A 13328-nucleotide genomic window follows, 5' to 3' on the forward strand; every position below is an offset into this window, starting at 1 on the left:
TGGGTATCAGGCCAGGTACGGCCCCCAAGGAATTGCCTGGTCTCTATTTGTTTAAAAAAAAAGCAAGTCTGAGCCTTAAAAAAAAAACAAACCTGGAACTGCCATAAACTCTGAAGTCATTAAAGTCGGGAGGAGATCCAGAATTCTCCTCAGAGGGGCTGGGAAGAGGAAGGACATGGGGACATGGGAAAGACTTGAAGCAGGAACCTTACAGAAGAATCTGCACATGGGATTCAGAACGTGAGTTTGGAACAGACAGAGCAGATGACAGGAGACCTCAGGGAGGGAGCCCTGTTCCTAGACAGTTTTTCCTACACAATGCGGTTAAAACTTGAATATGTGCTGGCTCCAGCTCCTCTGTGCCTCCTCCCTGCTCCAGACAAACACACAGGCCGAGACCTATATTCCTATCCTGAATTCCTTCTCCCCCAACCTGACATTGTGTCAGCCACGCCCTCATTTTGCAGAACCCCCAGGTCTGTGAAGTGGGTTCAGTGATTTTGGGGGTCTCCTCAATGACCCCCTCCCATACCTCATGAACCCCTGCTTAGCATGGTTTTGCTACTATACGTGGAAAATATATACTGGAATAGTTGATGGAACCAAATTAAATATTTACTGTAAGTTGCGCTGTTGTTTTCATCTGCAAGGCAAGGCGACTTCAAGCTGGCAGAAGGGTCCTGTGGCCTTGGTCTCTTAGGAAGGGTTATCTTCATTTTCATCCCAGGGCAAGAGCAAGAACTGTTTCCCACTCAGCCTGGTAGTCACTGTACACGTTTCAAGGCCCAAACAAGCAGGATTTACTCCAGAAATACCCGGGATAGGAGGTACCTGAAGCTTTCAAATACTGTCTTTAAAGTAGCGGTTTTTGTTTTGGGAAAATCATGCCTAACACAGAGAAACAGTAATGCACTTGTGTGAAGCAGGAAACAAGTGGAATACAGGATTATGTCCCTGCCTTTTCTGGTGCAGTGGCTCTGACAGTGTTATAAGTCAAGTTAGAGCTGGGTATGGTGACAACTGCCTTTAATTCTAGTGAGGCCAAGGCAAGATGTCAGTGAGTTCCAGACCATCCTGATATACATAGCGGGAAAGGTCGGCAAGCGCTACTTAGTGAGTCCCTGCCTGGAACACAAAGTATGGAGGCAAATCTGGTCCTCATCGGTGCAGTTACCCTGTTTTATAGAATTAGAAAGCTTACCCACGCTTTTAATCCTGCCACTTGAAAGGCAAGTGCAGGCGGATCTCTGTAAGTTTGAGGCCAGCCTGGTTTACATAGTGAGGTCCAGGACAGCCAGGAATACACAGAGTATCTCTGTCTCTAAAAACCAAAGGAATAAAATAACGGTTGCCCGGCTGGGACACGCCCCTTCCTTGCTTCCCAAGCTGCATCTGGCCTTTGTGTCTCACTTCCGGCCAGTAGCTCCTTCCTTCCGCTTCTCTATGGTCGTGAGCCGGAAGTGGCTGCCTGGCTGGAAGGCGTGAGGACTATTGTGGTGAGCGACGGTGGACGGCTGCCGGCTAGGGTTGCTGGTCTGCGCAGTGCGCATGGGGCCTGAGGTCCGGACAGCAGGACGCGAGTTCCCGGGCTAGGGTCCCCACTTGTCGGCTTTCCCCAGGGCTCGTGGTTGCTTTCTGCTTCTGGGAACAGCATCCTCTTGGCTCCTTTGTGCTGATGGCAGCAGTAGTGATGACACCTTGTTAAGTAGTAGTGGTAGTGATAGCACACCTTGCGTGAGTGTGGGAAACGCTCCCGTGTGGCGTTTGGGATTTACCAGGGGTTCGGAGCCACCCTTGTGGCTTTTCTCAGATGAGCCCGCCACTTGATTCACTGGCTCTGGCTGCCGCCTGCGGCCCCTGAGGGGCAGGCGCTTTATTCTCTTACCAACGTTGCCACATAAGACTCCAAGGAGTCGTATTGATGAAAAATCAGTGCGTTTATTGCTGGAGCATAAAGGCTGAGAGTGCGGACGTTAGGACAGGAGAGAGGCTTGCCTTTTCTTTGTAATGTCTCCTGTTTCCTGGCTAGCTGCCCTGACTCAGTTTAGTTGTTTCACTAAATATTTTGCTTATCTTAATTTTTTTAACTAAAAGAAAGCAAGATTTTTGCCCCTTTAGGTTATACTGCATAGGGCCTGGGCAGTAAAAAGAGGTACTATCCACCCTGTTTTAATTTTTTTTAATTTTATTTTATGTGCTTTGATGTTTTGCCTGTATGCATGTTTGTTTGAGGGTGTCGGATCCTCTGGAACTGGTGTTACAGACACTTGTGAGCTGCTATGTGGGTACTAGGAACTGAACCCGGGGCCCTTGGAAAAGTAGACACCACTGAGCCATCTCTCCTTTTCTCTCTTTAAAAAAAAGAAGAAAAAAAAAAAAGCCCTCTTTTAATTCTTTTATATCTTCATACAGTGTATTTTTAAATAATTTTTAAAATTTTAAGTGTATGTGTGTTTTGACTGTATGTATATCTGTGCACCATGCGTCTGCATTCGATGCCCTGGAACTGTAGTTCTAGATGGTTTTGAACTGACAGATGAGTGCTGAGAATCAAACCTGGGTCCTCTGGAAAAGCAATAAGTTTTCCTAACCACTGAGTCATCTTTCCATCCCCTCTGGGAAAAAATTTTAAAACATTTATTTATTGTTTACATAATAGTCTGCCCACATGTGTGCCCATAAGCCAGAAGAGAACACCAGATCTCATTATAGATGGCTGACAGCCACCATGTGATTGCTGGGCCTTGAACTCAGGACCTCTGGAAGAACAGTGCTCTTCACCTCTGAGCCATCTCTCCAGAGGCCCCACCCCACTCCCTCAATCTGGGAATTTTTTTTTTTTTTTCGAGACACGGTTTCTGTAGCCTTGGCTGTCCTGGACTTGATATGTAGACTGGGCTGGCCTCGAACTCACAGAAATCCACCTGCCTCTGCCTCCTGAATGCTGGGATTAAAGGCGTGCACCACCACACCCGGCCAATCTGGAAAATCTTTAAAAGCTTTTTCTTAGCCGGGCATGGTGGTGCATGCTTTTAATCTTAGCACTCGGGAGGCAGAGGCAGGCAGATCTCTGAGTTCGAGGCCAGCCTTGTTTACAAAGTGAGTCCAGGACAGCCAAGGCTACACAGAGAAACCCTGTCTCGAAAAACAAAACAAAAAAAAGTTTCTTCTTCTTAACAGCTCTCTGATCTGGAAGAGCAACAATGTCATCAGAATCCAGCAAAAAGCGGAAACCCAAAGTGATCCGCAGTGATGGAACCCCAGCTGAAGGGAAACGGAATCGATCTGACACTGAGCAGGTGAGATTAGCCGGGGTTCCGTGCTGCGGGACAGCTGCAGACTGTCGTCACATAACCACCTGTGAATGTGCAGGAGCTCAGGGTCATGTGCCAGAGACCAGACCAGATGACTAGAATCCCCATGATCTGACAAAAGATGCGCGTTTACATCAGGTACAAATCTATTGGACTCAGTTGGGTACCTGTGCAGAGAGTGTGTCCCAGCACGCTGCTGCTCCCAGCCTGGCATCACCCTGTAGAGCAGCCTGGCCACACACTGGCAATTGTAATGTTCTGACATAGTGATGGTTCTCATTCTTACTCTGCCTGATGCTGGCAGGGAGACTATCGCCCTCTACCCAGCGCCTCTCTCATTGCCCCCACAGGAAGGCAAGTACTACAGTGAGGAGGCTGAGGTTGACCTGCGGGACCCTGGCCGGGACTATGAGTTGTACAAGTACACTTGCCAGGAGCTACAGAGGCTGATGGCTGAGATCCAGGACTTGAAGAGCAAGGGCAGCAAGGATGTGGTAAGGAGAAAGGCCAGACACGCTAAACCTGGGGTGTCTGCACAGCTGGGGCTCCTTTTGGAGTCACTAGGCCCTTCCTGGTCTTGTCCGCCACCCCAGCCGTGATTAGGGGCTGGGGTCTGGAAGCTCCAGAGACCTGCCTATTAATATGTTAGAATTTGTCATCACAGCCCAGGCTCCCATTATAGTAATGAAAGTATAAGATAACTTTTTCTATGACTACAATTTGATATTATTAATTTAATATTTTTTAAAAGATTTTTTTTTTTTCGAGACAGGGTTTCTCTGTGTAGCCTTGGCCATCCTGGACTCACTTTGTAGACCAGGCTGGCCTCGAACTCACAGCGATCTGCCTCTGCCTCCCGAGTGCTGGGATTAAAGGCGTGCGCCACCACACCCGGCTTTTTAAAAGATTTTATTTATTTATTATGTATACAGTGCTCTGCTTGCATGTACTTCTGCAGGCCAGAAGAGGGCGCCATATCACATTACAGATGGTTATGAGCCACCATGTGGTTGCTGGGAATTGAACTCAGGACCTTTGGAAGAGCAGCCGGCGCTCTTAACCTCTGAGCCATCTCTCCAGCCCTAATTTAATATTTTTACACATCAGACATTTTGCTAAGTGTTGAGAAGTATGTGCAAATAAATGATAGAGCCCCAAATCAAATCATCATGGGTGGTAAATGAATTAATCAGGCAGATATAAAACTAAACAATGCATCTAAAGACCAGACAGGTGAGCTAAGGAAGAATTCAGCCGTCTTCCGTATGTTGACAATACCATTAAGATTGTTACGTTCTGTAGCTCTATTACTATAACTAAGCTTTATAGTTAGGCTTTTGTTGCTGTCATTTAAGTTATTCATAAAGACCAAGTTTTATGGGTGGCGTTGTTATGGTGACGGTCTCTTTGAGTTGCATTTGTTTTGTTCATTTTTGCTACTTCTGTCTAAGTGGAAATTGATTTTTTTTTTTTTTTTTTTTGCCCAATTATATATATGTGTATGTGTGTGTGTGTGTGTGTGTGTGTGTGTGTGTGTGTGTGTATTTATAATCAGCCTTCCCTTTCTCTCTTCTCTTCATTTTTTTCCCCCCTTTGAGACTGTGTATCCTGGCTGGCCTTACCTCCCTATAGACCAGGCTGGCATTGAACTCTTGCCTCTGCCTCCTCATTGGTGGGATTAAAGGCCTTAGCGCAGCATCATGCTTGGCCTTACTCTTCCATTTCTTTTATGACATTTCTCCCAGTTCCAAGCTCCCTTCAGAGTCTGCTTATCCCCTGGGTGGGGAGCTCTTGGCAGCGAGGGTCTGAAGGCAACCCCGCCACGTTACTGGTCTTTACCATTTTCTTTGTGCACAGGCCATTGAAATCGAAGAACGGAGGATCCAGAGCTGTGTGCACTTCATGACGCTAAAGAAGCTTAACCGATTAGCCCATATCAGGTTAAAGAAAGGACGAGATCAGACCCACGAGGTAGACCTGGACGGTTCAACAGCCTGACTTCTCCTCCCTCCTCTCTGTCCAATTTTCAACTAGCCCCATGCCCCTTCTCTGACTTTGCCGATGCTCGTTCCCACCCCAGATTGCCCTGCTCACCTCATCTTCCCTCCAGGCCAAGCAGAAAGTTGATGCCTACCACCTGCAGCTACAGAACCTGCTCTACGAAGTGATGCACCTGCAGAAGGAGATCACCAAGTGCCTGGAGTTCAAGTGAGTTCTGACTTTCTAGTTTGTGGTACTGCTTGTTCTTACATGGCTCAGTGTGAGCCACCCCTTTAAAGGAGGCTCAGCGAGCTTAGAGGACTATAGGATTTGGGGAGGAGCGAGCTTAGAGGACTATAGGATTTGGGGAGGAGCGAGCTTAGAGGACTACAGAGTTTGGGGAGGAGCGAGCTTAGAGGACTACAGGGTTTGGGGAAGAGCGAGCTTAGAGGACTACAGAGTTTGGGGAGGAGCGAGCTTAGAGGACTACAGGGTTTGGGGGAGGAGCGAGCTTAGAGGACTACAGGGTTTGGGGAGGAGCGAGCTTAGAGGACTACAGGGTTTGGGGAGGAGCGAGCTTAGAGGACTACAGGGTTTGGGGAAGAGCGAGCTTAGAGGACTACAGGGTTTGGGGAGGAGCGAGCTTAGAGGACTACAGGGTTTGGGGAAGAGCGAGCTTAGAGGACTACAGGATTTGGGGAGGAGCGAGCTTAGAGGACTACAGGGTTTGGGGAGGAGCGAGCTTAGAGGACTACAGGGTTTGGGGAGGAGCGAGCTTAGAGGACTACAGGGTTTGGGGAGGAGCGAGCTTAGAGGACTACAGGATTTGGGGAGGAGCGAGCTTAGAGGACTACAGGGTTTGGGGAGGAGCAAAAGACCAGCAGATGACTCTAAGTGGAGAATCTCACCCAGCCATTTCAAACTACACAAAGAACCGTGGAAGCCTCTCTGTCCCTTTGAGCTTTGAGCTCCACACTTTTGGGTTTTTTTTTTTTTTTGAGTTTTTTGAGACAGGGTTTTTCTGTGTAGCCTTGGCTGTCCTAGACTTGCTTTGTAGACCAGGCTGGCCTCAAACTCACAGAGATCCACTTGGCGTCTGCCTCCCAGAGTGCTGTGATTACAAGCATGAGCTACCGCGCCTGGCAGAGCTCAGTACTTGTTTTTGTTTTTTAATTTAATTTTAATTTTATTAATCTATTCAGATTACAACTCAGTTGTTATCCCATCACTTGTATCCTCCCATTCCTCCCTCCCTCCTGCTTTCACCCTATTCCCCTCCCCTCGTCCCTCACTATATGGTCACAGGCTATCAAGTCTCATCTTGGCAGCTTGCTTATTCTTTCCCTGAGTGCCACTAGGCCTCCCCACCAATGGGAGGAGTCAAATATGGAGCACCAGAGTTCATGGCAGAGTCAGTCCCCGCTCTCCACATAACTGTTGTAAATGTCCTGTCCATTGGCTAGATCAGAGTAGGGGTTCGATGTTTACTACTTGTATTGTCCTTGGTTAGTGTAGTAGTTTGAGCAGACCCCCCTGGGCCCCGATCCACCCATCAGATGTTCTTCTTGTAGGTTTCTAGGACCCTCTGGGTCCTTCTATTTCCCCATCTCCTATATTTCTATTACCTAGAGTCCCAGCAGGATGTCCTCACATGAGCTCAGTACTTGTTAAAAGCAATTGTTTCTCCTCAGCATGTATCATGATGTTCTCCTACTGTGCCATCGTACCTGTTGGTCAACATCTCCCCCTCCAGTGCTATTTTGAAACTATGACAGTTAAAAATATAAGAACAACATGAAGGAATGTGATACCCTACACTGTAATCACTGCTTAGTGGAAGTGGGCAAAGTCAGAATGTAATGGACCTCGAGGCTCTGACGTCATGTCCAGGCTCTACCTCTCACCAGCTGTGTGAACGTGGACACATTTGAAAACTAGAAGAAGAACCTGATGGTGGTGCACGCCATCAATCCCAGCACTTAGGAGGCCAGGCAGAGGCAGGCAGATATCTGAGTTTAAGGCCAGCCTGGTCTACATAGTGAGTTCCAGGATAGCCAGGGCTACACAAAGAAACCGTATATTGGAAAAAAAAAAAAAAAAAAAAAAAAAAAAAACAGCCAAAATGACAACAACAAAAAATGCAAATCAGAGCCGGGTGTGGTAGCACATGCCTTTAATCCCAGCACTCAGGCAGAGGCAGGCGGATTGATGTGAGTTCAAGGCCAGCCTGGTCTAGAAAGTGAGTCCAGGACTGCCAAGGCTACACAGAGAAACCCTGTCCCGAAAAACAAACAAACAAAAGAGCAAACCAAAAAAAGAAGAAGAAAAAGAAAAATGGAGAAAGAATAGAGTATAACTAAATTGTATAGTAATAAGTAATAGGTTTAAAATGGAGATAAAGCTCTGTCTCCTAAGAGCCATATGAGGTGAGGCTAATGTGTAGCTGCTTATTAACATGGCATCTGTGATGCTTATTTGGCCATGGCCTGCGCACTCAGTACATTAACCCAGCAGAGAATCAGCTTTCTCTAAACAAGCAAAAAGTAAAGCCTCCAAGCCTTGTTCATATCTAGTTCTGCTAAGCTGGCTTCCTCACTTGTGCAGTGGAACAGTTTTAAAGTGAGGTGTAGACTCTTTGGTTTATTCTTCCACGGTGACATGTCTTAGTTTCACCACGATGGCATAAGCCCAGGCTGTGGGGACTTTGAGTCATTTGACAGTTCTTTGAGCATCCTTCTCAAGTTGTCAGCTAATTTGTGGATTGATAGGTTTGACATCATGGGCCAGTGACTTTGTGGTATGCCATTAAGAGCTTGTCATCATGCTGAAATGCCTGTCATTGAGCATTTGCTGAGACAGAATTCCCTAGGCCTGGGCTACATAGGCATAAACGGAACAACCGCCCCTGTTAGGCCACACTTTGGGGTCCTGAAAATGGCTGCCTGATAACTTGGGTTTTGCTTATAGGTCAAAGCATGAAGAGATTGATCTGGTCAGTTTAGAGGAGTTCTATACAGAGGCTCCGCCAAGCATCAGCAAGGCTGAAGTCACCATGGGAGATCCTCACCAACAGACCTTGGCACGTTTGGACTGGGAGCTAGAGCAGCGGAAAAGGTACTCTTTCCTCCTCCTGACCTCCTTAACCACACAGTGACAGCACTTGATTGTGACCCGGGTTAGACCAAGTAGTCTCCAGGACCACCTTGTATTAATTCACACTGATTGTTCAGACTTGACTGACCTCTTTGAGGGTGGGCTAATGACTGTCAAGGTTATCAATAGAAAGTTGGAAGTGATGGTATGTGGCTCCACGGTAGAAGTTTGCCCTCCGTGCACAAGGCTTTTGGCTCGGTTCTTACCATCACAAGGGCTGCACTAGAAGATGGTTCAATAGGTAAAGTCTTTGTGCAAGGTTTTGGACCTGAATTTGGGTCCCAAGCTCATGTGGAAAGGCTGAATGAAGTGGCGTGAGTCTGGGGTGTGGAGACCAGCAGGCCCTGTGAGGTTTCTAGCCAGCCTACTCTGTGAGCTCCGGGCGCAGTGAGAGACCCTGCCTCAAAGACTGGGCAGAGAGGAATAAGGACATTTGGATAGACCTCTGTACATGTGCACGCATGAAGGACATGCATGCAGATACACACACACACACAGTTATATAGACAAATAGGAACGGGGAGAGGCATGGGCGAAGCAGTTAGGGGTGACAAATAAGATAGGATGATATGGGTCGGGGTGGCACACGCCTTTAATCCCAGCACTCAGGAGGCAGAGGCAGGCAGAGCTCTCTGAGTTGAAGGCCAGCTTGGTTTACAAATTAAGTCCAAGACAGGCAGGACTGTATGAGAAACCCTGCCTCAAAAAAACAAAAACAAAACAAAAAAAACCAAAACCAATAATAATGATGATATGAAGTAGTAAGATAAAATGATATCATGAGATAATTGTGTGAAAATGTCACAGTGAAACCCAATTTTGTTATAAACTGTATTAGTTACTTTGCTTGTTACTGTGACAAAATGCCCTAACAAACGCAACTTGAGAGGGAAAAGGCTTATTTTGGCTCACATCCGAAGGTGAAGCAGCTGGTCACTGTATGTTCCCAGCCAGGAAGAGAAGAGTGAACAGTCATGCTTCCTAGCTTTCTCCTTTTCATGGAGTGTAAGACTCAAGCACCTGGGAGTGGTGCTGCCTGCTTTGAAAGACTCGAAAAACTAAAAAAGACTTCATGTATTCTAAGTGCTAAGTGCATGCGTGCGTGAGTACACCACATTAGGTGCTAGTAGAGGCCAAAAGAGGATCAGATCAGATCTTCTCCTAGAACTAGATGTGTAATGCTTGTGAGCTGCTGAAAACTGAACCGCAGTCTTTTGCAGGAGCAGCAGGTGTTAACTGCTGAGCTGTCTATGCAGCCCTGCTACCCTCCTCTAGAGTGTTCCCCCACCTCAGGTAACCTAATCAAGAATATTCCGGTATTCCAGGAGGCTCATCTCCAGGGTGATTCTAATTGTGTGTTGTGTGTTGTGCATATGGAGGTCAGCTCACAATGCCCCCAGGCACCTCTCTTTTAGACATAATCTTGTGTCATGGGCTCATGCCCATTTCAGAGTACATATACCCTCAGTCCATCTCTAAAAGTCCCCGTAGCTTTAACATTCTCAACACTGTTCAAAATCCAGTGTCTAAGGCAGGGTTTTTCTGTATTCCCTGGGTTGGCCACCAACTCCTGCTCAAGCCGTCTTCTTGCCCCAGCTTCCCAATGGCTGGAGCTCTAGGCATGCTACTACCATACCTGGGGCCAGAGTAATTTTTACCCCTTTAAAATTTTAACACCTGAGGGGCTGGAGAGATGATGTCAGTGGTTAAGAGCGTATACTGGCTCTTGCAGAGGGCCCCAGTTTAGTTCTTAGTACCCATTGCAGATGGCTCACAACCACCTGTAACTCCAGCTCCAGGGGATCCAATGTCTGTTCTCCTTGGACACCTCCCTCATGCACACACACCCCAATAAACACACACACACACACACACACACACACACACACACACACACACACACAAAATTTAAAAATAAAATCTTAAACAATGTTAATAACTGAGAACTAAATTCACTTTTTTCTTTTTAAATGATCACTATTTGGGGGAAGGGGGAGCATGTTGAGATATGGTCTCTCTACAAACCCTGGCTGTCCTGGAACTTATAATGTAGACCAGGCTGGCCTTGAACTCACAGAGATCCATTTGCCTCTGCCTCCCGAGTGCTGGGATTACAGATGTGTGCTACCACACCTGGCCTAGTATTGCGCTTAATTTTACCTTTTATTATTGTGTGTGTGCTTGATGTGCGTGGGTGAGTGCACCACGATGAGTGTGTGGAAGTAAGAGCACAGCGCTGGAGTGATCGATCTTAGGTCTTCAGGCTGCCCAGCAAGTGCCTTCCCCAGGGTTACAGTAAGCCAAGGGTGACTCTGAACTTCGGTTCTTCCTTCCCATGCCTCCCAGTGCTATCACATCTGGATTTATGTGGTGCTCGGCAAGCACTCTCCCAACTGCGCTAAATACTTTTGTTGCTCATCTTAGTCAAGGTTCTGTTGTTGTGATAGAACCCCAAGACCAGAAGCAAGCTGGGAAGGAAAGGGTTTGTCTCAGCTTACCACACTCAGGGCACACTCCATCACGGAGGGAAGCCAGGCAGGAAGTCAAGGCAGCAGGCTGGAGTCCTCACCTGGAGCAGGACAATGGAGGGGTGCTGTTGACTGACTTGTTCCCCTTGGCTTGCTCAGCCTGCTTTCTTATCTAACCCATGACCACCAGCTCAGCCGTGGCACCTTCCCGCATCCCGCATCATTAATCAAGACAACACTCTGCAGACTTGGCTACAGGCCAATCTGATGGAGGCATCTTCTCTACTGAAGTTCCTCTTCCCACATGACCCCCCCCCCCCCCCCCCGTCTCTCTCTTTCTTTCTCTCTCCTCTCTCTCTCCTTCTCTCCCCCCCCCCCTCTTTCTCTCTCTCTCTCTCCTCTCTCTCTGTCTCTCTTCTCTCTCCTCTCTCTTCTCCCTCTCCCTCTCCGGACAGTGCTGGGGATTGAACCCAAGGCCTCATGCGTATTAAGCAAGAACTTAGCACTGAGATACATCCCCAGATCTAACTTTGTATTTTGTATTTCCATATCTGTGAGCATGCTCCTGTGATAGTCTTACAAAGCTTTGCTAACATTATTTCAGAAGATTGTATCACAGTCCTAAGTATAGGAAAATCACAGCGCTGGGGCTGGAGAGATGGCTTAACGGTTAAGAGCACTGGCTGTTCTTCCAGAGAACTTGGGTTCAATTCCCAGCACCCACATGGTAGCTCTCAACTGTCTGTAACTCTAGTCCCAGAGGGTCTGATACCCTCACACCAATGCACATAAAATAAAATTAAATATTTTTGCGAGGGGTTTCGAGACAGGGATTAAAGGCGTGTGCCCCTGACTCATAGACTATTTTTTTAAATCACAAAACCATTCCCCATTGAGACTTTTTAGGTTGTTTCCATATTTTGGTGTCATAAATAATGCTCTTTACAAGGCATTTTGTCGGAGGGGGGGGAGTTGTTTTGGTTAGGTTTTGGCGTTATGCTTGGAACTTGGAACCTCATACATAGAAACAAATATTTCATCATAAACTACATACAGTCCTAGATGCTTCATGATTTTTTTTGGTTGGTTGGTTGGTTTTTGGTTTTGTTTGTGTTTTTATGTGAGGCAGGGCCTTGCCATGTGGCCAGGTTGTCCTTTAACTCACTTTGTCACTCAGTTAGGCTTTGAATTTGGAATCCTGCTTCAACCTCTGTTTTTGTTTTTTTGTTTTTTTCCAAATAAATGGCCAGTGAGAGAGCTCAGGGGATGATTGCCACCAAGCCTGACAACTTGAGTTTGAGCCCCAGATGCCATTAATACGTGTACCCTCTCCTTGACCCCCCAAAAATAAATAAATGTAAGAAAATGTTTTAAGTCAATGTATTCAAGGGTTTATCTGATTGTTAAGCACGATAGTGCTTGAATGAATTCACTAAAGGACTTGGTACATAGTAAGTCCTGGCTGTCATTAGAATAGTCACAGCTGTTACAAGTAGGGTCTGAGAGTGAACGGGCATGTTGAGCTATCCCTGTGAGGCATCAGTGACCATGCCCTGTGTGCCTCTTAGGCTGGCCGAGAAGTACCGAGAGTGCCTGTCCAACAAGGAGAAGATCCTGAAGGAAATTGAGGTGAAGAAGGAGTACCTGAGCAGCCTGCAGCCTCGCCTCAACAGCATCATGCAGGTGAGCGAGCTCTGACTACCACAGACTGGCTGCAGAGTCGCCCTCAGTAGCTTACACTGTGAGGATGCTTTTTCTGGAAAATGCTCTGGGGTAAAGGAGCACGGGGCCCATGCACGCTACACACATCCTGGACTGTTGTTTATCATCGCTCTCAGGTACGCCTGACTCAGCTCTAGCCTCCTCAGCCCTCTCTGTAGGCTCCTCACCAGCTTGTTTCTACGCAGTTAAACTTGCTCCTGTGAGCATTTAGTTAGGTCCACCCAATACCTCAGAGACTGACGAAGAAAAATAGATGACTCAGTCAGGCACAGTGGAGCGCGCCTGTAGTCCCATCACTCAGGAGGAATAGGCAGGCGGATCTCTGTGAGTTCAAGGCCAGCTAAGGCTACACAGAGAACCCTTGTCTCAAAAAGAAGAAAAGTAGATGACTCTCTGAAAGAACTTGATTCATATTTGATAAGCTTCTACTTTATCCATATAGAATATGTGTGTGTGTATATACATGTGTGTATGGAAGTATGTATGTATACACACATATGCATGCATGTGTATGTGTGTGACCTGATTTTTGTTTGCTTGTGATGCCAAATTTCGTCTAAATCCTTTTAGTTTTATGAACTAATATAGAGGCTAATATAGAGGAACTTTGTAAAAGGATTCTAGAGAAATTATAAATCCCTTTTTCTTTTTGGTTTTTCAAGACAGGGTCTCTCAGTGTAGCCTTGGCTGT

General features: G+C 46.8%; 1 protein-coding gene across 3 annotated transcripts in view; it reads left to right on the forward strand.

The window, feature by feature from the left end:
- The first annotated feature begins 1433 nt into the window (after positions 1-1433).
- Thoc5 (THO complex subunit 5) overlaps positions 1434-13328 on the forward strand; it is a 32462-nt gene continuing 20567 nt past the window's right edge. For 2 of the 3 annotated variants that reach the window (XM_051164778.1, XM_051164776.1), the window contains exons 1-7: positions 1434-1496; positions 3181-3299; positions 3665-3808; positions 5172-5285; positions 5425-5522; positions 8262-8408; positions 12484-12598. In XM_051164778.1, the coding sequence (XP_051020735.1) occupies positions 3204-3299; positions 3665-3808; positions 5172-5285; positions 5425-5522; positions 8262-8408; positions 12484-12598 (714 nt within the window). In that variant the 5' untranslated portion in view covers positions 1434-1496; positions 3181-3203. Of the gene's footprint in view, positions 1561-3180; positions 3300-3664; positions 3809-5171; positions 5286-5424; positions 5523-8261; positions 8409-12483; positions 12599-13328 lie in introns of all 3 variants that reach the window. The other variant, XM_051164777.1, reaches the window with a different exon arrangement.

This window comes from Acomys russatus, chromosome 22 (assembly GCF_903995435.1).
Source record: "Acomys russatus chromosome 22, mAcoRus1.1, whole genome shotgun sequence".
NCBI lineage: Eukaryota > Metazoa > Chordata > Mammalia > Rodentia > Muridae > Acomys > Acomys russatus.